This window comes from Lemur catta, chromosome 11 (genome assembly GCF_020740605.2).
Source record: "Lemur catta isolate mLemCat1 chromosome 11, mLemCat1.pri, whole genome shotgun sequence".
Taxonomy (NCBI): domain Eukaryota; kingdom Metazoa; phylum Chordata; class Mammalia; order Primates; family Lemuridae; genus Lemur; species Lemur catta.
Window position 1 is genome coordinate 81,809,032 of NC_059138.1, and position 26,803 is coordinate 81,835,834.

The 26,803-nt window shown below is 42.8% G+C and overlaps 1 protein-coding gene across 5 annotated transcripts in view; it reads right to left on the minus strand.

Annotated features, from left to right (window-relative positions):
* The window catches only part of ELMO1 (engulfment and cell motility 1), a 503,740-nt gene that overhangs the window by 388,974 nt on the left and 87,963 nt on the right, over positions 1-26,803 (minus strand). For 3 of the 5 annotated variants that reach the window (XM_045564710.1, XM_045564711.1, XM_045564715.1), the window contains exon 2: positions 13,523-13,672. In XM_045564710.1, the coding sequence (XP_045420666.1) occupies positions 13,523-13,600 (78 nt within the window). In that variant the 5' untranslated portion in view covers positions 13,601-13,672. Of the gene's footprint in view, positions 1-13,522; positions 13,673-13,960; positions 14,084-24,977; positions 25,054-26,803 lie in introns of those variants that run through there. The other 2 variants (XM_045564714.1, XM_045564712.1) reach the window with 2 other exon arrangements.

Genomic DNA, 26,803 nt, shown 5'->3' on the forward strand with positions numbered 1-26,803 from the left:
CCAAATCAGCACCTCCAATGCCAGTTCCTCTGTAGAAACTTCTGTTTCAGACCATTTCAACACGAGTGTATGTCTTTCCATAACCTCAGACTCAATCTTCTCCCAAACTCTCTCTTTCCTAATTTTCAACTTTAATTGATCTTCCTCTAGTTGCCAGAATGTAAACGTGCAACCAACAGTACATCTTCCCTCTCTTTCGTGTTGTCATCTGTTCCCAGTCCAGCCAGTTCAATCTGGGGTGACTTTCAAAACTGTCCTCTTTATCCTGCCTGCGGGTACAGAGAAGCAATTCAAAGTCGATGCAATTTGGATTGCCTAAGGCATTTTCAGTTGAAGGCACAGCAAAAATACAAAGGAAGAGCTGAACCAACCGTTGTTTACATTGCATATGGAGAAGTTGACAACTTCACATGAATGAAAAATGAGAGGCTAAAAAAACAAGCTAGAAGCAAAAAATGCCTGAGTCTTATAGACAGATCTTTTTAGTCTTTTTTTTATTTGTAATTGACAAACAATAATCATATATATTTATGGGGTGCAAAGTGCTATTTTGATACATGTGTATATTTCTGAAATGATCAAATCAGAGTAATTATCATATCCAGCACTCAGATACTTATCATTTCTTTGGGGTTAGAACACTTAAAATTCTCTCTTTTTGCTATTTTGAAATACAATGACTTTTAAAGATCTGGACCCATCATAGGTTTTTCGACAGGGAAGTGACATAGGACAGGGGACTACACTGAAGGCTAAGAGACCAGTTAAGTGGACAAATTAGCCAATGTATCAAAACCCAAAGGAAATATGAAAGGAGGTCCAACGATATTGACACCTGACCTATTTTCCTGTAATGTGTAAGGTTTCCTGTAAGGTTTCCATAAAGAATGTGTATCCATCTAAATACTCCTCTACTGGTATTTTTTATCTTGGTAGATGTCACAATGATCTGTCCAGTTGTTTATACAAGAAATCTTGGAATCATCCTTGATACCTCACTCTACCTTACCCACCACCTATAATCAATCATCAATTTCCTGTCAAATTGATCTTCCCATATGTTTTAATGAGAAATATATCTAACTTCTTTCTATCTCCCCTGTCATTATCCCAGGTCATGGCATGGTCATCTCTTGACTGGGCTACCGCAAGAGCAGTCTAGCTAGATCTCCTATTCCATTTTACTTCTCACAAAAAAATTCTCAAATTGGGACCTTCTAAAAGTAAAACTCATCATGTCACCCCCCAACTTAGATACCTTCTATTTTCCAGTCTCATGGAGAGAGTATTAAGTCCGCATGGCTTCTCATGGGAGAGCCTTACCCACCCAACCAGCCAAATCCAGAGCCCCTGTTCTTTCTCACTGTAGAATTTTTCTTCAATTCCAGAACGGTACTATATTAGCCAGGATCTCTTTATATATTACCTCTCCACCATTTATTCCCTTCTTTGTTTATGGAACTTCCAGTTAGGCATAGGTTGGAACTTCTTGATTTATCCTTTTCAACAAAGCTTGGCATTTGTATTTATTACTCCTTTAGCTTTAAGGCCATGTTCTGGATGAATCCCACATTTTCATTTTCCAATTCACCGATTCTCTCGTTAGCCAAATCCACTCTAGAGTTACTCTGTCTATATGTTTTATTGTTTTTATTTTTCTGTTGCCAGGGAATTTTTTAAATTTTATTTACTCTATGTATACAGTTGTCCCCCCTTATCCGAAGGGGATGTGTTCTAAGACTCCCAGTGGATGCCTGAAACCTTGGGTAGTACCAAACCCAACTGCTGTCGATCAGAACATGCTTCTGTTTGCATCTTCCACCCACACATTTAATGCCTCTTCCATTTTAACTAAGCACTTACCCTACACTGTGGCCAAAACTTTTGCAGATTGAGGTTCAACAACAAAACTAGCACTAATTTCTTTTTCATTCCTCACAATTTCACAAACAGAAGATTCATCCTTATCATAGATCTTAGTAACTTCAGCATATAATTTTTTCCCTTTCCCTATTGAGTAAAGAATGTTAACCTTTGCATTTAAAGGAAGATATGGCTTCTCACTGGCATATCCAAATTATCAGCATCACTACTCTTGCACTTTCAGGCACTCTGGTGACCTGAACACCACACAGTTGATCTGATAACCAAGATGCCTACTAAGAGACTAACAAGTAGGTAGCATCCATGGTGTGAATAGGGTGGACAAAGGGATGGTTCAAGTCCCGGCAGGACGGAGTGAGACAGCGTAAGATTTCATCACACAACTCAGAACAGTGCACAATTTAAAACTCATGAATTGTGTATTTCTAGAATTTTCCATTTACAGTTTCAGACTTTGGTTGACCAGGGAAAGCAAAACCACAGATAAGGGTGGAACTATTAATACTATATTTTTCATTTCTAATATTTCTAATTGGTTCTTTCTCATGCCCACTTGTTCTCAATTAATACCTGCCTACTCTGAATTCACAATCTCCTGTTTGTATGGATATTTTTCTCTCTCTTTTGAAGTTCTCCCATTACGGACAGTCAACACACACTGATGTTTGAGTTCCCCCTTGCTCTCTGCACTCCTCCACACTGAGGCCCAGCGACAGCAGCAGCAGACGTGGCAGAAAGCAGATGTGGGCAAGTTTTCTGTGATAACTGACTAGATAGAAAAGCTGAGGGAGAGAGGAGGGCCTAGGAAGACACATGGTTTCAGCTGGAGAGAAGTGGGTGTGTGCTCACACCTGTAACCAAGACAAGGAAAACACGAAGAGAAGCAAACTACTCAGGTTTGGGGCTGGGAGGAGCAAAAAGGTCTGTTTTGAATACACTGAGTTGAGGTACAAGAAACGTCTAGATGGGCAAGGCAAACAGGCAGAGGGGTAGCTGCCTCTATATAGGTCAGGAGGTCAAGAAAGAAGTGACAGCCAGAAATGATGATGAGGCTGATTAATCTAATCAGATCACTACAAACCTGTCCCAGAGTAATGACTGACCCCTAATCATTTTGGTACGGCTTGTCTCAAAGTCACTTGACTGTCTTTCTCTTTTCTGGTTTACGTATTTATTACACTATGCTTTTTACCATTGTTTTAGAGCAGCGGTCCCCAGCCGTATTGGTACCAGGGACCAGTTTGATGGAAGACAATTTTTCCACAGACCAGGGCATTTGACTGTCTTTTGACTATTGATGGCTTTGACGGAAGGACACACACAGATCTTCATAAAGCCAATTCATAAAATATAATAATATATTTAGAAGACACAGCAGGAACAAGGCAGGCAATGTTCTCACCATGGCCACTCCCTTTCATAATTATATTTAACTGTCTGTAACATTAGATAAAAAAGGTACAAAGCATCACCTATTTCCCTCACTCAGGAAACATTCTTGATGAGTTTACGATGTTCCAAGCACTGTGCAGGGCACTAGGAACACACTTGGGCCGTGCAGAGCATCACACAGTGATTACAGCCCTGCAGAATGTCACAGGGAACAGAGCACAGGCCTTCACCCAGTCTGAGGAGCCCGAAAAGGCCCTCTGTAAGGATCTTACGCTTCCTCTGGGAAGGAAGAATGACCAGGAGTTGGACAGGCAGAGAAGTGAAGGGGATAATTTCCAGTTAAGAGAAAATCACATTTGTAAAGACTCTGAAGTAGGAGGAAATTTGTGCTCATGAAAGGAGAAGAAGACTGCATGTGATGAGAAGCCAGATGGTGGGGCTGGGGGGCACCACAGTGGCACTGAGCAAGGCTGGTGCAGTAGGCAAGGGGGTCTGGACCCTGCTCTGAGTGCAGTGGGGGAGCCACTGAACAATGTTAGCCCTGGGGGAAACGGATTGGAAGAGAAGTAGGAGGGGTGGCCTGGGGCCAGCTGTGGTGCTACTGAATGTTCTAGAAATGTCAGAGGTCTTAGTCACCAAGTCTTAAGAAAACACAGTTGATGAAAGACTGCCTCGAGTTGCCCAAACTTCCCTGAGTGACAGTGTTGTGGAAGGAAGTAGAATGTAAGAGAACATCACCCGTGTCTGCCTAGAAAGCAAATTAAAACCTGCAGTTCGTTTTCTGCAGGAAAAGCAGAATGCTAGAGTTCAGTCTTGCTCAATTAAACTCAGATCTCAGTTGAGGAGAGAAATATGCTTGCTGCATTTTTCTTCCAAAGCATGGCACACTCTAAGATTTTATGAGGTTATATAGACTCTATCACACAAGAAAAGAGAGCTAAAACCAGAAAAGGAAGTACCCCAGTCACTTTATTTTAAAGGAAGTTTAAGAAATAGCTGTGACATTACCAAATCCAACAGTTGCAAACATCAGATGAGGAATGACTATTCCTCTACCAATATCATTCTACCTGTCATGACTGCACAAAAGCCATAGTGCAATATCGCACGGGCTTGATCACACCTTTCTTAATTGGAATAGACTGAGTTCCTGAAGGTGCTATGTTTGTGCTCTGTAAAGTAAGGAGAAGCTAAGAATGATTAGGACCATTTTTCTGATGGAGAGAGTGTGGCATGGCCTTTAAGGGAATCGCTAAAAGTTATTGTAGGAGCCAGACATCTGGCCAGCTGATAGAGTGAGAAATTTCAAGGAACTCACAACAGTGGTTTTCAAATGTCCAACAGCAGGAGCATCACCAGGGAGCTAAATAAAAACAGGGATCCCGGGACCTTGAACCACACCTACGAAATAATTCTCTCTGTGTTTTCAAAATGTTTCATTAATGATTCTAATTCAAAGCCAAGTTTGGGAGTCCCTGACTTAGTCCATTCTTAACAAGAGAAAATTGTATCTAACACTCAGGACACACTTGGCAAGGTCTGAGACATTTCTGCGTGTCCCTTTGGGGGAGAGGGCGCTACTGACATTTAGTGAGTAACGTCTAGGTTGCTGTTAAAATGCTACAATGCACAAGTCAGCCCTCAAAACCAAGAATTATCAGGCCCAAAATGTCAGTAGTGCCAAGGTGGAGAAATCTCAAACTAATCCAATTCCTCATAAAAAGCAGTCCAGGAAAATTACATGGCTTTTAATTTCTGCAATTAAAGGTTAGAACCTGGTTTTCTAGAAATTCAGTCCCATTTTCTTTATTCTGTGTGATTTTAAAGACCCATCTGAATTCAGGCCTCTTTATTTGGAGCTCAATTGTCTTTCAAATTTCACCAGGCAGTCAATAGTTAAATGTCTTAGGAATTATGGTTTTTCGGGCTGAAGAACTGGCTTTAGTGCATTCCAGGGAAAGTCTGTATTATTGGTCCCAGTCTTGCTGCAAACACGAGAAGCCTGTTCTGTTCTGTGTACCAGACAGCAGACCCGCAACCAGCTCCGGTTGGTTATTGTTATTAAGCAGAGCACTGAATGACTGTCTCTCAGAATCTCCACAACACTACAAAGGACCCGTGAATATTGCCAGTTCTTCACAAAGCAGTAAACTTGCCTGGATTACACAGCAGGTAAGTGGCAGAGCCAGATTCTGAGTCCGTATCAGCCCACCCTAAAGTCCATGCTAATACACACCATGCTCAACTGCCTCTCCAAATCTCCAGCCACAAACAAACTAGCCTTTGAGGCTCTGTCCCACTCCTTACGGGCTCCTTCTGTAATAACCTAGAGCACCTGCCAGACTTCCCTTAATGTTTAAGGAAATATAGTACTTGCTTTGATAACACAACATGTCCCTGGAAGTCACACGGCTGGGAGTTGTAGCAGGCAAGCCCACAGTGGACGCATCTGCTGGAACCAGGCTGGTGCTATACCTACCGGTGGAAGCCGGTAAGTGGGGGCGGGATAGATGGAGAGTCCAAAACAGAGCTACCCAGCAGAAAGACAGAATGATTTAGTAACAACTGCCTGGGTTTCAGTGTCATACAGTGTTGGACTCAAATCAGTACCTTCCCAGCTGAGTAATCTTGGACGAATTAATGAACCTTGGAATAATTCTAAAGTGGGGTGTCTAAAGCTGACCTTGCAGGGCTGCAGGAAGGAGAAGAATTCCTATCATGAGGCACTTCTCCTGCCTGGCACATATGGAAGTTGCTATTATTATTATTATGACTATTTCTATTATTATGTACAGAAAGAGCAAAATCCATGATGTCAAGTATAAAAACTTGAACTTGCTTTACTCAATTAATGAGCCCTTAAAAGATCTTATATAAATCAAATTTATGCATGTTGAATTGTATCCTAAATACACTACAGAAATATGATAGTTGAGGAAAAATTGTGGGCATTTTGTACCTGCTTACCTAAAAACATGCTTCTGTATTTCTTTTCGGCAAATAAAACCTCCACCAATATATGAGGAGGGGATGCTATTATAATTTTTCTGTTTGGAGAATGCTAATGTTTTATTCCTATCTTCACTGTTCAGAATTCAAACCTGTTGCAGACACACAGAAATGGAGATCAGTGAGATGAACCACACGACACAAACGTATGGAAACCACAGGCTGTGACCACCAGGAGCTTATAATCTATTTCAAGAGATGTGAGCACATAAAGGAAATGTAAATTACACTGTGTGCAGACAGAATATATTAACTGCAAATAAAAGCTACAGGCAAAGAAAATGGTATAAGAAATTAGAAGGCTGGAGAAATGACTGCATTATAAAGTGATCAAAAAAGGTTTAAGTACAAAGGAGACTCTCTTCAGCACTTAGGAAAGCCAGGATTTCAAGCAGTGGAGAGCTGGGAGAAGGTAGGAAAAATCTTGAGCTGGCACACTGTTAGAAGGAAACGGCAAGAGATGAAAAACAAGTCTGTGAATGTGCAGGGACACACGTCTAAGGGAGCAGCTTCTACAAAACAGAGGGTGCTTGAGAATTGCACACAGGACCTGCAGATACTACCGTGGAGCGAGGATAATGCTTGGGGAGAATATGGAAGGATGCAAAGCCGTGCTGAGGAATTTGGCTCAAGTCTCAGGACCACTGGAAAGCTCAAGAATCATCCAGAACTATTTTTTGTTAATGGCAGTATCCTTTCCTCAAACAAAACCCTTCCCCAAATCAGCCCACAAATGAAAACAGGGCAATACAAAAGTTCTCCAGCAGAAGTGAGCTCAGTGTGCCTGGAAGCCCGTTCCACACACTCCTCTCCCCCGAACCATTTGAGAAGAATCTTCAGAACTAAGGTTGAAAACAGTGTATCTCTTCCCATCACCCTTTCTGGGCCTGAATCTGCTCACTGCAGCCTCTCCAAGCAGGTGTCTGATGTACTTAGCAGAAATGATGGAACCCCTCACCTGCTGAGATGGCCCCTGCTGGCTTTTCTTTGGCAGAGGATGGAGCTCGTACCCTTGGGACATAAATAGCACATTTAATGATTCCTCCTCTACAGGAAATAACTTCAAAAATTGGGTAACACCTGTGAGACCCCTTTTCTTCAGGTTCACATATGCGCAGTTTCATTAACCACTAGTCCGTCTTCCTAGGCAACTGAAGGTTTATACAGGGAAATAAAACAGAGTAATAAACCCTGGTGGTTACCTAAAAGGCCACACTAGTGATGGGAGCAGGTGCCATGTATTTAGACAGAGGTGACACTTGAGAGTCATGAGAGAACATGGGACCTGAGACAGCGTGTGGATAGCGAACCAGACCAGAGGGCTAAGCACTGAGGTTGGAACAGATCTAGAAAGTAGAAATACGTGGAACCGTGAAGGACATTGACACAGGCTAATCAAATGAGGGGAGGAATCTCAGGCACTGAAGCTGGATGAAGGCAGTGGGGAGTTTCAAGATGTGAATGAGCAGCTTTGCCAAGTGTGAGCAAGTGGGTGACGACCACCAAGGTGGAACAGCAAAGGCCACTTGATTTAGCAAACCAGAAGATGTTTCTGCCATCAAACAGGGAAGCCTTAGAGAGAGGAAAACTGTTATTAATCCAAAGATTAAAGGAGACACTGAAACAACATAGATAGCACATAGTGATAACATGCAAATAAGCGTGGCATAGAAAACCGAGAATGAATCACACACTAGTAAAGGAGCTACTAGGTCAAGGGGAGAACTTTCCAACGTTAGAACAGAACAGCTCCCTGTTGAAGACAGAAAAAAAAGAAAACAATAAATTAAGAGGATAAGGATGGGGCAAAGCCCCAGGTAAAGTGGAAAGGGTGGGTTAAAACATACGAGGAGGCCAGGCATGGCAATACACACCTGCAATCCCAGCTGCTCGGGAGGCTGAGGTGGGAGGATCACTTGAGCCCAGGGGTTTGAGGCTGCAGTGAGCTGTGATCACACCACTGTACTCCAGCCTGGGTGACAGAGGAGACCCGGTCTCTAAAATTAAGTGAAAAAATGTGGCACAAGCGACATGGGGATTGGGATAGGCCTTTTGGAAAGAAGGTGATGGCCCTGGAAAGAAAGTGAAACCCGTAGAAAAGGAAGACAGGATGGAAGAAGACAAAGGAATCAAGAGGTCTGTGGTGTCATGCAGATATGCAGGCTGAGAAGTTCCGCAGCACAGACAGAAGTGGTGGCTTTTTGGCCAAAATGTCCTCCTTGGAAAGCAAGGTGTGAGGGGGAAGGGCAGGGGCAAAAGGTATTGGAGGCTTGAAGAGTTTGTTCAGGGAACAAAGAACTGCTGCTCAGAAATGTTGGTGAGTGGCCAAGAGATGAAAGAAAATACAGAGAATTACCAGGGAGCCAGTGAATATTCCATAGCATAAACTGGCTGCATGTCCAGTGAGCACGTTTCTTCGTTACATAATAATCATGCCCTCTCACCCTTTAACTTTCTCTCCTTCCTAAACATTGAAAAAGTTAGTCAGAGGAAGAATAAGCACGAAGGCACACTGTTCATGACGGAAGGGCAAGTGAAAAGGAAAACCAGAGTATCTAATTTTCCAATCTAATGAGAATTTGCTTAAACTAACAGCAATAATGGCTGCCTTTACTGAGCACTTACTCTGAGCCAGGCAATGTTCTACATTCTTTGTACATATTTTCTTTAATCTTCATGAGGACCATAACAGTAACAAATTATTATCCCAACTTTCCAAGACAAAGAGACTGAGCCTCAATGAGCCTGAGCCTCTCACAGAAAGCAGGGCCCCAGGACTGCCCTAGTCTGAATGTTTGTGCCCCCAACCCCAATTCATATGTTGCAACCTACCCCCCTGGTGATGGTACTCAGAGGTGGCTCCTTCGGGAGGTGAGTAGGTCATGAGAGCAGAATGTTCATGAATGGGATTAGTGCCATTACGGAGAGGCTGGAGGGAGCCTTGTGCCCCTTCCACCTGTGAGGACACAGAGAAGGCACCATCTGTGAGGAACAGGCTCTCCCCAGACACCAAATCCACTGGCGCTTCGTTCTTGGACTTCCCAGCCTCCAGAACTGTAAGCAACAAAGTTCTGTGGTTTATAAATTACCCACTTGAAGGGACTTTGTTTAAGCAGCTGAAAGCACTTAGACAAGGACTCGCACTCAGGTTGGAATGTTCCTGGAACCTGTACTTGTCTGTTTTTCTGCCTCTTAGGAGATGCCTCTTGCCAAAGTGGTCAGGGTCCTACACTCTTGACTGAGAAATGCATTGTTCAATAAATAGTAAGTTAACAAGAACGGTGGATGCGAGAGCCTTGGTATATCCAGACAACAAGGATCCTCAGCCTTGAGTGGCTCCCCGAGGTTGAAACTCAACAACAGACAGCGAAGCCTGGAGCAGAAGCCAGGAATAAGCTAGCTGATAACTCTCTGGAGAGCTTTGCGTGAAACAGCAAAGTCCATTTGTAAGAAGCTCCTAGGGGTTTTTCCTGCTGATAGGAAACACAGAATTTTCTGCTAAAAATTTAGAAATAAGATAAAAAGGCCACTGCGGGCAGACATCCCCTTGAACACAACAGGCACTGTCAGAGGATGGCTGAGCAAAACTGAGCACCCGATAAGAAAATCACCACTCAGGAAGCATCCCTCCCAGTTATTCATTAATGAAACATCCTTTTATTTTAAGTAAGGACTGTTTACCACCAGGCACAGAGAAATGGTGCTCAAAGACAAGCAGCTCCCAGTCTGTTTCTCAAACTGTGAGAGCCTTTGCATCCCAGTCACCTGGGGCTTATCACAGAGGCAGATGAAGGTCCCCAGCTCTGGCTGACGAATCAAGATCTCCACAACTGGGGCTTGGAATGTACATCTTGCACAAGCTCCCAGAGCAATTCTTGCTCACACTCAGGGTCGAGGACCACTGGGTTAAGTTGATAGACGATGACAGCACAATGTGATAAGTGGATGGACACTCAAAATTTCAGGAGAACGTAGAGCAGCAATGCCTAACACAACTTTTGAAAATACCTTTTAGTGAAATAGTAGCTATCCAGGTTAAAAAGGAACCAAAGAGCTTTCTAAATGAAGCTAACATGCAATGGGAGAGAGACAGGTTATGTGATGCTTATTGAACAAGGTAGAAAACTGGGAGAAAACTCAAGTAATAACCATTCTTTCAACTCTTCAGTGCTTGTACAAAGACACTTCCAATTCTCCTGCCAACTTCTGACTTCATCAAGAAACAACACTTGCCACCAGCACTGCCACTGAGTCCCACTCCAACTTCAGGAACGGCAAGGCAATAAGAGTCTGGGTTCCTAACTCTTTATCTCGGTCTCCACATGGCATTAACAGGAGGCCTACACTTTAACCAACTGTTTTCAAGTTCAGTCTTTGGAGGAGGGGAGGCCTGGGTTATGTCCTAGTCTGTCACTGACAGAAAAATCATGTAACTTCTCTGAACTTCAATATTCTTATCTGTAAAAACAGAATAATCATCAAAAACAGACAACTCAACATCATGTGCCTCCTGATACGATGTGCCTAAAAGGACACAACATCATTTCCCTAGCATTTCTGCGAAAAATGCAAAACCCGAATCTAATCAGTAGGAGGTATCAGAGAACCCCAAATTGAAGGACTTTCCACAAAATAGCTATCTCATATGCTACAAAAATGTAAAAGTCACAAACAATAAAGACTGAAAAATTGTTGTAGATCGATGGAGATCAAAGAGACATGATAATAAATATAGTACACGATCCTAGATGGAATATTAGACTGTAGCTAAAAAGGGCCTTATTGGGACAACAGATGAAATGTGAATATGGACTATGAACTGTGAATTTGATGATAGTGTTCTACAGTTGTTCAGTTTCCTGGTTTTCATAAAAGTACTGTGGTTATGTAAGAGAATGATTTTATACTGAGGAAATACAGACTGATTATTTAGGGGTAGAAGGGAGATGGTGCCTCTGAGTCCCCAGTAAATGTGTCAGAAAAAGTGTAGGTGGGCAGGAGTTCTTTGTGCTGTTCTTGCAATTTCATTGTGCTCGAAATTGTATCAAAAAATTACTCATCAAAGCTATCAGGCCAAGTAAAGGAAAGACTGAGAAACTGTTCAGGATTGGAGAAGACTGAGGAAACATGACAACTGTATACAATGTGGTTGATATTCCTGGATCCTAGAACAGAAAAAGTGGGAAACAGTGGGAAAACTGGTGAATTCCAAATAAAGTTTATGGTTTAGTTAATATAATGTACCGATGTCCATTTTTTAGTTTTGACAAATGTACCAAGATTAAGATGTTAACATTGGGGGAAACTGGAAGAAGGGTATAAATGTAAGCATATACAGTCTTTGCAGTTTTCTTTAAATCTAAAATTATTCCAAAGTAAAAAGATTATTTTTGTAAAAAAAAAAAAAAAAGGTATTAAAACACACACACAGCAAAAGCCACCCAGAGGCAGAGAACACCCCATGGGCTCCACAGGTACCTAGGAATGTGTATCAAGAGCTGCTCTCTTAAAGCAGAGGTTCTCAAACTCCACCAACCATGGCAGAATCAAAATTATATAGGTTACCAGAACCACTAACTGAGACTCTTTTGGGATGGGACCGCTGAGAACATTTATTTGAACAAGTGCCCAGGTGCTTCTGATGAGCACATGGGTTTGGGCACCAGGCATCCGACTCGGCACTTCTCCGACTTAACCGGGGGTCTTTTCAAAAATGCAGATTCTGGGTCAGGAGGTCTGGGATAAGACCAGAGATTCTGCATTTCTAAAAGGCTTTCAGGTGATTCCCAAGCGTCTGGTCCTCAGCTCTGTATGGAAATGTCTGGGTCCACACCCCTGGGGAGCACTCAGAACTGCTACGTGTATGTGAGGGACCAACTTCCATCTCATGGAAGCCACTGTTCTCTTAGGTTATAGCCAAACCTAATGCTAAGTACATTTAGTCTGCACCATGTATCTCCAGACCTTTTTTTAAGGTAAAATTTAACTATTAATAGCATCCTCTCTCAAGCCATACATGAGAAAGGATAAGCATCTGTTGCCTGCCACAAATGTATACGAAGCTACTGGGAGTTTCCACCTCGCTGTTTGCAGGGCTTGCTTCCAGAGTCACTAAAAAACTATCTTAGAGAGCAGTAAAAGTGGCAGTCATGTGTAGTCTGATGACACCCTTTTTGACAACAATCCCCCAAAATGTACCCTTTCTTACATTCAATGTAAGTTCAACTAATTCTGATCTGAACTATATAATTCATTTTAATGATTCCTTTGGATTCATACAATGCCTTATAACTCTTGTATTGGTCTTCTACCAGATAATAAAATCTTACCAGGAAAAAAATTATAAATCATAATCATAATATAGTATCAAGAACATAAATAAAGATTAGAGTTGCTGTGGGATTATAATTTTGAAAATGTAGAAAGCCATCTAGAATCCCATATTACATGCTTTATGAAACTCATAAGTGTATATTAGGTCTCAATGCTTTTTTCCTCATGCTCTAGCATGAATATAGTAAAGTGAGGACAAAAATAACCATCCTGAGATAACCTACTATTTACTATAATAAAATAGTAAATGAGAACCACACCATACGACTCTCAAGATCCAAAATAAAGGATGCCTTTATAGGTAAAACCATTTTTAAAAACCTTCTTGATATTTTTTCATTCAATAAACATTTACTGAGTATCTATTACATGACAGACAATATGCTAGACACATAGTGAATTTTACTCTAAAAATAAAATCACAATTGGCTGGGATCCAAGACTGAGCCCCTGTCTGCTAACTTCATCATAACAAAGTACCAATATACTTGGCTGCTTCTGCAAAAAGTGAAGAGAAAAATGATCCAAAATATTAAGTTTTGTGCTGCCTATGTTAAAACAATCTGGACATATTCATGAGTCACTGCAAGGCAGGGCTGGGACAGCCTCCACTGTGTCAACAGCCCAAAGCACGATGCGCTTGTCCCTCCCGCCTCCCTCCTAGCTTCAGACACAAACCGCGTACTGACACAATCCAAGCAGACATTGGAAAGAGCATAAAAACCCTATCCATCACCATTGTACATGGTACAAAAATCAAACTACACTGCAACTATTATTGCACAGATTTTTCAGCTCAGGCAGAGAAAAAAAGGGGGGAAAAAGAGTTACCCGAAGTCTATGAAAATTCCAACACAGAGAGGAAACTGAAAATAACCACCCAAATGCTGCCCACGTTACTAACCTGATCAATTTCCATGAGTTTGGGGTAGGCGCCCGGCCATTCTATGGCCACCTTGACGATGTCCGCCGGTGGCGGCATTGTAAGCCCCCAAAATGTCCAAAGCCAGGGGAACTGGAATCCTACAGCGAGGACGGCCGCACGTGTCTACACCTAATGAGGAATGACAAAAAGAGAAAGAGAAGTCACTCACTGCAGATGCAGGGTGAATTTTGCTTCATCACTTCCTGTTTTCACTGGCGGTTTGGTACGAAAAACGGCTCCCCTTGGTGCCTAGGTGCTGAAGACACAGGGGTGCAGCCAAAGGCACCACAGGCTCCCCAGGAAAGATAAAAGATGAGGGGGCCGGTGGCAACAGCCTGGAGTCAAAGCCGCCAGGAAAGGCTGCCCTGGGGGGCATGGCTTGCACGAATCTTCAGGGGCAAGAAAGCCATTCCCTACCACCGAGCTCTGCTCCGAATGGTGCCCAGGGTCTGAATGAGCCAGGCTTACTCTCTGTCCAGACATACATGTAAACGCCTGGTGCTCAGCAGTCTCCGGAAGGACAGATTGCCCAGGAAGTCATGGTCAGGAAACAGCGTTTCTTTAAAGTGTTTTCTGTGTGTCACAAATAGATCTCTGCACTATAGCAACCAGGATATTATGAGGAAGGAGAAATACCCCAAGAGTTCACACACATGCATACACACAAACACCCTCCCCAAGGCCGGTTCACATAATGCGCCTCCCAGGGGCAGAAAGAAAATGTACAGACGCGGATGGGACAGCATTCAAAACAGACCTTGACTTCTCCTTTGAATAGTCCCGCTCACACAAAGGAAGCAACCATTATCCTCTGCCTCCTCTTCCAAGGCTAGCCCATTTCTTTTTTTAATGTCATTTTTTATTAATCATGTGATTCAAACTGTGTGTGTGTGTGTGTGTGTGTGTGTATGAAGATATGCAGTGTAGAGTCTCCCTTATGCCAATGTCACACATCTACCAAATATCCGTTTTCATCCCATCCCTCTAGCTATCCAAAGGTATTAGTTTCTTAGGTATCTCTCCAGAATTTCTTCACGTATAGAAGGCAAATACAAAAATATATTTTTACATTTTCCACCTTCCTTTTATAAAAGGCAGCATTCAATACCTTTTTTTTCCCACTGTAGTATATCTTCCAAATCTATGTTAGCACAAACACAGCATCCTCATTCTTTTCATAGCCATGTAGTAGTAGCTCATCGTACGAATGCACCCTATGTGATGAATCAGTCCTCGCTGCGGGCCATTTTAGTGATTTCTTACCATTGGCTATTATAAGACTGTGGTGCACAAACTTATGCATACTTAATTTTACACTTGTACTAATGCATCCTTACAATAGAGTCAAAGAAGTAAAACTGCTGGGTCAAAGACTACATGCAGTTTTAAATTTTGATAGCCATTCCGAAGTATCCCTCCATAGTAGTTGTACCAATACACTTTCTCCAGCGATGTATGAGGTTGCCGACTTACATACAGCCTCACCAACAGATTGAAGTTTTGCAAACCTGACAGGTTAAAAAAATCTCAATATACTTTTAAATTGTATCTCTCTTATTGTGAGCGAGGTTGAACATGAAAGTGAAAAGTCACGTGTTCTGTTTTCTGTGAACTGCCCAAATCCTTTGCCCCTTTTCTATTGGGTTCTTGGTCTTTTTTAAGAAATTGATCTCTGTATGAATATCTTAATCAAACATGTGCATTTGGACCTTTATAAGACCAGAGTAAGCTTTGTCAGTTACTATTCTAGATCTCAGTGGCAGCTGGACATTACTGAGACAACAGAGATAGCAAGTTAACAATGGAAACCTCAACAACACCAGCAGTTATATAAATAACTAACTTCAGCAGAGCTGACAAGTAAAGGAAATGAACCAAAACAAAAGCACTGCTCCTTTGGCCAAGTATGATTAGGAAAGGCCTCTGTGAAGCTAATCAGTGGTAACCAGCAAGAGCAAAACTGCAAAGCACTGGTTTATGTCTCATTCAACAAGTAGTTATGGAGTCTCTACTCTGCACCAGGCCTGTTCTCCATGCTAGGGATACACTGCAGCAAGTGCTGGTGTTAGCAGCAAGGGACGCAGAGTAAAATAAAGCAGGGAAGACAGAGACTCTGAAGCCTGTGCCTATATCTGTGTGGGAGGGGCAGGAATATCATTTTAAACAGGGAAATCAAGGAAAGTGTCGCTGACAAGGCAGCATTTAAGTAGAGACATATGAGAGGTGAGGAAGTGAGCCCTGTGGACAGCTGGAGAAATCATGTCCCAGGCCAAGGAAAAAGCACATGCAAAGGCCCTGAGGCAGGGGCACGCCTGGTATGTTCCTGAAACAGGCAAGGTACTGAAGCCACGTAAGTAAGGACAAGAATAGTAAGAAAATGAGTTCTGAGAATGATTGGGTCACACTTGGTACATTCATTTGCTGTGCTCTTGAGCCCTTAGACACTCATACCACACCTTTTGGTTTGTGACTTCTAAAGAAGGAAGCGTACATCCATGCACATCTATTCAGAGTGTAAACTGGCCTGACTTTCCAGAGGGCCTTTGACTTACCAAAAGCCTTAAAACAAGTGAATATTCAAAAACAGGAACTTGTTAAGTAATTATGGTGTCTCATATGTGTGAATACAAGCCAACAATCTGTACCCTGAACTTCATAGCCTACCCTCTTTGAACACGTCAAAATTCTAAGAATGTTATATTGTATGAGTACCACATCACTTCGATTCAGGACTCAAATTCAATCACACACCCTAGAATGAGAAAGCAAAGTGGGCTCTTACGTGAAAACAGACTCTCTGTGAATAGCAGGTAACACCATGCGAAACAAAGAATACACCATCTTGGGGGGCAAGAGAATAAATAATAAAAATTAAAATGTATTCTAAGCACCCTCCTCCCACCTCTGCATAAAACAGTCTAGAATTACACCAAAAGAGGTCATCCAACCTGCCAGGAATCAAGGGCCAAGCTTGTTTTTCTACCCCTTTAACTGGTATTTATTTCTCAAAGACTGTTCAGGAAAACCTGTTGAGCAGGTGAGAATACAATAAGGTGGATGGCCCTGGTCTCCTGTGCAGAGAAAGAGGGGAGCCGCATACAAAGCAACCATTGAGAAAGCGAGGCAGCAAGGGGGCTTCCCCTGGGGAATTCACTTAACCAAGACCAATCAGACCTCACCAGTGACCCTCCACACCAGCAACCCGCAAGGGATGGGGTCTGGGCAACGGCAAGGCTCCCTGGAGGACAGTCAGATGCACAACTGGAGAATGGGCAATCCAGTCCACATTTTATCCTCAGAAGTCCATATTTTATGCTCTTAAATTTACATTTCCATGAGGAAATAGTTTGCTTTTAAGGCTTCTATATATAGCTATTGTTGCTTCTGATGAAATTTAGGGGAGAAAGATTCCAGCTCTGGTTTTCTCACTCTTTGCCCGATTAGCAGCTGGAGCCATACATAGTTCTTTGCTGCCGGGGGTGTTCTGTGCATCTTGGGCAGCTGCCAGCATCCCTGGCCTCTGCCCTCTAGAGGTCAACAGCTCCCCCTAGTCTTGACAATCAAAAATGCCCTGGGTTGAGGGGTGGTGAGTTGGCAAGTCCTCTAGGCAGATTACTCATGATCAGGGCAACCCATCCTTGAACTCAACACAATGCACACGGTCTCATCAGGCTCTCCAGGAAACAGCAACACACAGGCCCCACTCTTGGCCAGGCATAAGAGAGATGGAAATACATTTACAAAACTTCAGCAAACACATTCAGTCCTCTGGTGTCCTTTCCTCCCCCCATGCCCCCCCCCCACAGCACCTGTGACACTGGACTCTTGCTGTCAACTTCTCCCCACTGCACCTGGAGCACTCGAAGAGCAAGGTCCACATCCCGCTCACAGTGACAGACCCAAGGCCACACAGGCGTTTTAATACATGGGTGTTGGATGAGCACCTCCCCGCCACGACTAACATCTCATTAGAGCTACCCGCAGTAAAACTGAGCCTACTGTTTCAAAATCACCAAAGTGGATAAGCCAGTCTTACTTAAATTGCCCAGTAAATATAAGCTACATGAATTTGTGTAGAAAGCCGAGTATCATTCTTATACAAACTGAAATTTAAGAACCACTAAAGAGAGAGACAAAAGGGAGGTCTATGCAGCTGGCTAGACATTGCAACCGTTATGCCTTCTAAGGTCACTGTCAAATCCCTGGAGGCGGCCAGGGAATGGGTGGAGAATCCTAAACTAGTTCTGCTTGCCTACTGGATTGACTTTATTCCATAGTTAATACTAAGATTCTATAACCTTGATATGTGTGTTAAATGGCCTACTTATATTAATAGTTGAGTTAAATGAGATAGAGGAGTTAGTTACTCTATCTTACCCTAGAGTTAGTTACTGAAGTCTGCAAATCAGTTACACGTGATTCTAGAAATCCTGAACAAATCTATTCTGCTGAACATCTTAGCTTTGGGTAGCATTTTGAAGAGAACAGAGAGAAATCACTTGTGCCTCCCATCTAGAAGCTTGCCTTATCTCTACACATTGTTCTATGCCCAGGGTTCTGCATGCCTCTGTCTGTGTTTAAAGCTCAACTCACTGTAGTCTCTTAAAGATCTGTTACATCTCTACATGTTTTTCCCAGGCATCTTGATTCGTTCCTGGATTTCAGAAAGTTCCCAAATACATGATCAATTTTTTTGTTTTTCTGAATTTCCCATCTAGTTTTAGTTTTGGGTACCTGCAATGGCTTTACAGCCCTTTATCCTATTTCTAGTCTTTCTGTTGCACAGAAAACCCTACTGAGAAAAAAAAAATCAAACCTGTAAGGCCATTCCTGTAGAAACTGTGTGTTGGGAAAACTAACACACTTGCCCCAGTGAACCATGTACCCCTCCCCCACTGCACTCCAAGAGCTGGACAGATGGGCCAGGGGAGGCCAGGGCAGATCAATGAGAGAGAAACACCAAACAGCTGGAGAAATGATTTGCTTCAACTCCTTAGCCCCTTCTGTCCTCCCCAGGAAAGCTGTCCTCTGCCCAATAAAACAATCATTATCTACTGGTGTTGGATAATGGGTTTATAATGATTACGGCGGTAGTGGGGAGAGCTGCACTCTACCCATGTTGAGTGGCTGCTGATAGAAAAAAAAATAGACAACATTATCTTTTTGCATTAGGTTAGGTAGGAAGGGAAAGGGCCCAGGAAGGGGCACCCACTGGAAGCTGCCTTCCATTCACTCTCTCGGCCCTACTCACACTTCCTGGAGCTCCCTAGTCTTCATTTTTTGAGGACACTGCCCTGCATGCTACACTCTACCTCAGAAAGGCCCACTGAAACAGACTCAGATAAAACTTCTTTTCTTCTCTTCTTTGTGCTACCGTTCTTTGTATTCCAAACAGGCTGATAGTCTCAATACATTTACTGTCTAGGTCCAAGAATACAGTAAGGGACAGGTACTGTCAGCTTGATGTTATTCAGGGTGTTGTGACAATCCATACTTATGAATCCAGCCTTTGTTTCCCTTCTTAAACATGTTTCAGGGAGGCACAGACATTCCTTTTGACGAGTCACACAGATGAGGAATGCCCACCTGGAAAGACCATGGAGGAAGCAGTGGTGGGCACGTGTCCCCCTACCCACCCTGTCCTGGAGGGTCTGGCTGGATTGACACATGGTGGGGTTCCATTTCAGATTCTGTCTCTGTCAGGGACCTGATGCATTCAGAGGATAGCTTTATGGCTTCAGAAATGAGGGAATACTGTGCGTTCAGAACAGAATGAACATACATGCATTCAGAAGAAAGGGAGGAAGAAGAAAATGGAATCAAATGCAGGCACTCAGTACTCCATTTTATGTATATGCTATTGCAAATGCCACCTATACTAATCTTGGTAATAACTTAGCCCATTTATTTGCCAGGTGGGGAAATGTGTTATTAGCTACTGTTGCAATATGATTAGCAATATGATGGAAACTTGCAGAGAGAAGTCTTTGCTTTCACAGTGTCTTGAATTGTCATCACAAAGGGAAAGCTGCCAGAAGGGACAGCAGGCAGGAGCAGAGGCCAGGCCCTGGGCTGGGCATTGGGACATACATTTCTTTACTGACTCTTCTCTACAGCCCTGAGAGATAGGTGAGATTATTTGCAGTAAATTAATGGAGATATTAAATATTATCTAGTTTAAATAGCTTCCCCCCAAATATTTACATACTCTCAGCGTGCAGAGGCCTCTCTAGGACGATGACTACTATGGGTTGTATCTCTCCAAAATTCATACACTGAAGCCCTGACCCCCAGTACCTCAGCATGTGACTATACTTGGAGCTAGGGCCATTAAAGAGGTGACTGAGTTAAAACGAGGTCTACAGGGAGGGCCCTAATCTAGTGTGACTGCTATGCTTATACAAAGAGGAAGTCTGGACACAGACAATACAGAGGGAAGGCCATCTGAGGACACAGGGAGAAGAAAGCCATCTATAAACCAAGCAAAGAGGCCTTGGAAGGAACAAATCCTAATGACACCTTGATCTTAGACTTCTATCCTCCAAAATTGTGATAAAATGAACTGTTATTTAAGCCCCCAAACTGTGACACTTTGTTATGGCAGCCCTAGCAAACTAACACAACCCCAAAGACAGAAAGCGTAAGGAAGAGACAGATGATTTGACACAAAGAAGCCTAAAAACTTCTGCATTCCAAAATCTACTATAAATATTTAAAGACAAACGACAACCTAAGAAAATAGTTGCAATAAATGTGACCCAACCTGGCATAAATATCCTTAATAAAAATCGCTTATAAATTCATAAGAAAAAAATGTGCAACTTAAAGAAAATGGACAAAGCAATCTTCACAGGAGGAAATGCATGATCAATAAATACCCACAAAGATCACCCATATCAGTAATGAGAGAAATGCAAATTAAAACAAAACATACATTTTTTTGCCTACCATATTGGCAAGAAAAATGTTTATTGATTGGTGAGAATGCAGGCAAAATAATTCTCATCACTGTTACCATCAAGAAAAAAGACTACAAGCAAATACCCTTTAAAAATACATAAAATTATTGTAAATTCACAAAATTTGGAGTAATATATTTGGCCATTACAATTTCTGTTCTCATCAAAAAAAAAAAAAAAAACTAATGCAGGGTTTCTTCATCACAACACTATTGACATTTTAAACCAGATCACTCCTTTTTATGGGGGTGGGGTGGGGGGTAGGGGTGCAATTCTGGCATTCTGGGCCCTGTAGGGTGTTAGCAGCATCCCGGCCGCTGCCCACTAGAGGCCAGTACCACCTCCCCAGTGGTGACTTACTGAAATGTCTTCCGATATTGCCAAATGTCCTCTGGGGGACAAAATCTCCCCTGGTTGAGAACCAGGGCACATAGGTGACTTATTCTAATCTTGTTGTTTCAAAAATTCATTATATAGACCAATTTTACTAAATGGGCATTAATAGTCATAAATATAATATTTTAACTGCAAAAAAGGGAGATGAGATGTAAAGCAAGGATCAGCTGAAAAGAAATGCAAATTTTTTGAAAGTTGCTAAAAAACAAGAAAGGGAATTCAATGTGAAAACATGAATATCTAGATACTACTTGAAGACAATTTTATAACTTTGTACTTCAGCACTTTTCCCCCCAACACAGAGCTCTAGAGACTCTTGCAGCTTTGGTTTTTGTCCGTCCAGCAAGCTTTCCACCTCTCTTTTTTGGATAGCAGGCCCTGCCCCGCCAGCTACCAGCCAAGAGTGGGCTTGAGACCAGGCCTGGCCAATGACAGTGCCCGTCTCCCTGGTAACAGCAAGTGGTCTAAGGGAAAGATACATGATCCAAGCAAATCAATTCCTGGGGATTGATCTGTCGGGCCTGGGAGGAAAGAGTTCTCTCTCTCTGCCTGGGATTAAGCTGAAGCCCTCTGTGCTATATTCCTCCATGTGGGACAGGGCCTCTGCAAAAGGAAGGAACGAGGCAGGGGGAAGTGAACACAGCTGAGAGGAGAGACATTAAAGACAGAAAGAGGACAGGGGTCCTAACTATGTTGAGTTCCTGGTTCCTAACATTTTTCCTTCAGTTCCCCGAACTACCCTTAGTTCCGAGAACTAATAAAGTCCCTATTATGCTAAGTGAGTTTGAGTTCAGTTTCTGTCACTTGTAATTGAAAAACTCCTAATACATCAATTCAACCATATCTGTTTACTGCCCTGAGTTCTCATCTTGTCATTAAATGACTAGCACCCAGACATGCACTGAAGTTACATAATCTAACCTTGCAGCCAAGTGGGAACTGATCGTTTGCTCAGGTAATGTAGCGGATCTATAACGTAGCCCTCAGCACCTAGGGGCTGCTTTCCTGTCTGAGACTGCCACCAGAAGTCACGCAGGGACTGCAGGAGTCAGTCTCATACCAGAGTTTCCCACACAGCACTACTTCTCTGAGATATTAATGGATGCAATGCCAAAAAAAAAAGTCTCTTGGAAAACACTGAATAGAATAATAGCTACTAGTAACTAACTAGTTCATGTACTATATACTTTTAATGACTTTTAATATACTTTTTATGAAATAGGTACCATCACAAACCTATTGTACAAACAAGGAAGCTGAGATGCAGAAACATTAAGTATCTCCCCCAAAGTCTTACATCCACTTATGGAGCCCAGCAATCCACATCTGTCTGATTTAGATGGCCCATATTTTTAATTCCTATATCATTCTTTTAAAAAAGGTTCCTTTACTGTAGGACTTCTTGGGGCCTTTAATGTATTAGGTTACTAAGTATGAAATGTCCGATTTCCTTAAGCACTAAGTTTGACAGCTGATAGCTCTCTAACATTTCACTTTGACACATCTTATTTTATTTTTATTGTGAAGGTACATCCTCAAACTCATGGTTTGGCTTGTGATTGTGTTTCAAAAATGTTTTAGAGCAATTTTTGTGAAACCATGGATAAGTCAAAAATTCCTGTTGGCCAGGTGCGGTGGCTCACGCCTGTAATCCTAGCACTCTGGGAGGCCAAGGCGGGTGGATTGTTGGAGCTCAGGAGTTTGAGACCAGCCTGAGCAAGAGCGAGACCCCGTCTCTACTAAAAATAGAAAGAAATTAAATGGACAACTAAAAATATATAGAGAAAAAATTAGTCGGGCATGGTGGTGCATGCCTATAGTCCCAGGTACTCAGGAGGCTGAGGCAGGAGGATTGCTTGAGCCCAGGAGTTTGAAGTTGCTGTGAGCTAGACTGATGCCATGGCACTCTAGCCTGGGCAACAGAGTAAGACTCTGTCTCAAAAAAAAATAATTGTGTTATATTTGAATACGAGTTCTGCTGTGGAACCAATGCAGCACAGACAGTTAGAAATATCAACGAAGTGTTTGGGAAGGATGTGGCTATATGAACGCACAGTATGCTCAATGGTTTGAGAAGTTCTGTTCTGGTTCCGTTCAAAATTTTAATCTTGAAAACAAGCCATGTGGGTGACCTGGGGACCAAGGTAGATAATGATGAGCTGAAAGCTGTAGTGGAAACGAATCCCTCTCAACTGCTAAGTGTGAATTAACAGCAAGGCTTGATGTTACTATTTCAACAATTTTGGACCATTTGAAACAAATGGGCAAGGTAAAGAAGCTGGATAGATGGGTACCACATGAATTAAATGAGTGTCAGAAGAGAAGTCATCTTGAGGTCTGCATTTCTTTTGCTGTCGTGACATAAAGGCAAACCATTTCTATACCGTATTGTTATATGTGATGAAAAATGCATTCTTTTTTGACAATTTCAAGCATCCAACACAATGGTTAGATACAGATAAAGTGGTGAAACACAGTCCAAAACTGAATATTCATCAGAAAAAGGTAATAGTGTCTGTTCAGTGGTCCAGCATTGGTATTATCCACTACAGCTTCATGAAACCTAATCAATGGATTACAGTGGATGACTGCTGCAACCAATTGGACAAAACTATAAGGATGCTTGTGATTAAGCAGCCAAGATTGGTCACTACAGACAGGCCAATCCTCTGGCAAGACAACACTTGACCACATGTCATACAAACAACGCTGCTCAAACTACAGAGGCTGGACTTGGAAACTTTCTGTCATCCACCGTATTCATCAGACCTTGCTCCAACTGACTACTACCTTCTTCCAGGCTTTGGACCACTTCTTGCAAGGAAAAACAGTCAATTCTCAACAAGCAGTGGAAAATGCCTTTCATGGTTTCATGGCTACTCGATCTCCAGGAGTCTTTGCTGCTGGCATAAACAAGCTACCAGTAAGAGGCATAACTATGCCAATAGTTTAGATGCATACTTTGATTAATTGTACTGCTTCTTGTTGGAGATACAATAAACTAAACTTTTGAATCAAAATCGGACATTTCATATTTAATGACCTATAACACATGTGTACTGTGAAATCTCCACATACAATCTACTATTCCCCTAATGTTATCTGCCTAGAAAACTCTGGGTTTTTTTTCCACAGAACATCTTGTGGCACTGGTTTCTCATGGGACATACTTTGGAAAATAATGATTCGAGACTATTTACCTCCTGGGCTTCTCAGGAAAAAAGAATTGCTGAATAGTCTTGGCCAGAAATGTAGTGGAAAGTGGCAAAGAAAACTTTCCTTTAGTCCCGTATTGAATTATCATCACCTGCATCTATGGGATTGTCTCCAGGAAAGTAGCTCAGTTCTTCTGAGTAACTCTTTCCAATTCACATAGAACAGTAAAAATTCAATTAACTGCAGCTTCTACTGTGCAAACTAACAGAAGATAAACAGTAAAAGCAACAGAATGCTTGTATTTGTGATTATTTGAATCTGAACATCTCACTTCCTGCTTTAAATCTGTAGATGGGGACTCAGGACCTCTAGGATATAAACCTTTCACAGCCTGACTCCAGCCTGCCTCCAAGTACCACCAGCGCAAACTTCTCCACCAACCACTTACCTGCCCCCAACCCATCACATATACACAATGGCTCTGTAAGTCAGACACAGCAAACTGGTTTTCCCTTAAGATTGTCAACAGTCCATTTGTGGTGGCTGCTGGTGGCACTGCTTAAAGAAGGAAACCTCCCCCCGACCGAATCAGGAACATTCTCCAGCTGTGCCACTGGTTTGAGTGAAGGGTAAGAGAACTTGGGACAAATGTTTGCTATCTCTTTCCTCTTCATATGGCTTGCTATGTCCTGAGCATGCCAAGGTTCTTGTACTCCTATCTTTGTAATGTTCCCTCTACCTCGAAAGCCCTTTCCTCTTCCTTGGGTCTGCTTCAGAAATCCCCACCTAGACTTCAAAGCCAATCTCATGCACTAGTTCCTCTGAGAGATTTCCCTGACCCCATAGACCCCGGAGCTAGAAGTAATGCCCCAAATCTGTCTTCTGAGGTGCTTACAGTGGCCCACCAGACCTCTTTTCCACACCTCATCTTACTAGTTTAGATGAGTTCCCAAGGGCAGAAATCACATCTTGCTCATCTCTGTTGCTCCAGTCCTGATCAGATGACATGGCAAAGAGCAGCTCAAGGTTTTTCAGACAAGTGAATGAAAGAATGAATGAATGAATCACTCTTTCCTTAAAAACAAGTTCAGAGATAAAACACAAATGTGAAGGATTACTCAAGTCAATGATGCATTTTTAAAATCGAGAATTTCTTGCACAGAAACCTTTCAGGCATCTCTTCAAATAGCAGCTATTCATACATCCCCATTGGGCAAAGACAGAAAGTGAGCTGCTCAGCTGCTCAGCCTATTCCAGATTCCTTTTCCTCCTGGAAAAATTCTGTCAAAAACAGGATGAGACGCAGGCTGAGCTGCTGGTTCTCTTCCCTTCGCTCCAAGCTCTCTCACACTTTGGGAATCAGCATTTCAACTGGAAAGTTCATCATTTTGTAAACTAATGCACACACTTCCTCCCTTGTTCTGGTTTTTGGATATTTGCTTTTCAAATTCCTTTTCGGCTGCTGTAATGCCCGTGTCAGCTCCCCTGCTCCAGGCAAGGCCTGTCACTCAGCGATGTGTGCAGACATTCCCCAGCGGAGGAGGCAAAGCCCAGTTCCCTATCGCGGAACCCAGACTCAAGGCCACAGGAAATGCTGGAGCGTTTCCACCATCCTGTGAGCCAAATACTCAAAGTTTCCAAACCTGCTGATTAAAAAACAATATGCGAAACTTTTTTCTCGGCCTCCCTCCAGCAACAGCAGAACGCTAACTGCCACCCTAGGAAATTCGATTGCATCAGATTACCAGTGAGGGCCTCTGCAGAACTCCGGGCTGTGCCTCCCCTGGGTTTCACCTGACAGCCTGGTGCGCAGAATCAGTCATTCCGAACAGTGACGCATAATGCAACGCCACACGGCACACTTGCACGGACTGGCCTTAGGCTCTGCCTTTTTCTCCCTGCCTGGGCTCCTTTGGGTTACACTCCCCAGAGGAGCACAGGCTCCTGCTTGTAAGTGTGAAGGCTCTGGGATCAGATGTCGGCCTGGATGTTAATCCTGGTTCTGCCATATCCAAAGCGCTGTGAGTTTAGACAAGTTATATAACATGTCTGACCCTCAGTGCCCTCATCTGTAAAACTGGAACGACAGTAGCACTGTTCCCATGGGATTGCTATGACGATGAAATATTTATAAAGTAATTGGAGAGGTGTCTGCTCTGGTATTATTATTTATCAGACATGCGGCACCTGGATGAATGAAACTGAGGGACAGTATCTCTAGTCCAGTCCCATGAAACACACAGACATCCCACCGCATGGGAATTCTTTTTCCTCGAAGCATCGTAACAGAATTGGACAAACTGTTATGACACCCAGGAGAAAATAATAACTTTGCCTTACGACCAGGGAGTTTTCCAGATTTGGAGATACTTTTTTTTCTGGGTTTTGAGGCATGAAAAGGTTCTAGTGAATGACTGTGTCGAGAGGAATTGGAGGGGGAAGTTAGGGGTAAGATTCTGGCAAGACTGACCTGCATTGCAAAGGCAGGACGTCACAGAGAACTGCCCGGACACATACCCTGATGGGATGTCAGAGACACATTCTCTCCTGACCACAGGCCCGGTCTCCAGGAAAGTTCTCCGAGTACAGGGAGATGACTGGGGCTCTACTTGTTCTAGATCCCTTCTCCCCAAGGGGAGTTGTAGGCAGCACAGTGCCTAAAGAGGGACCAAAGGAGTGCTTCTGCACAGAGCGGAAGTCGCTCCACTATTAGAACACAGCTTCCCCAATTGTGTCCATCTAGCCTCGC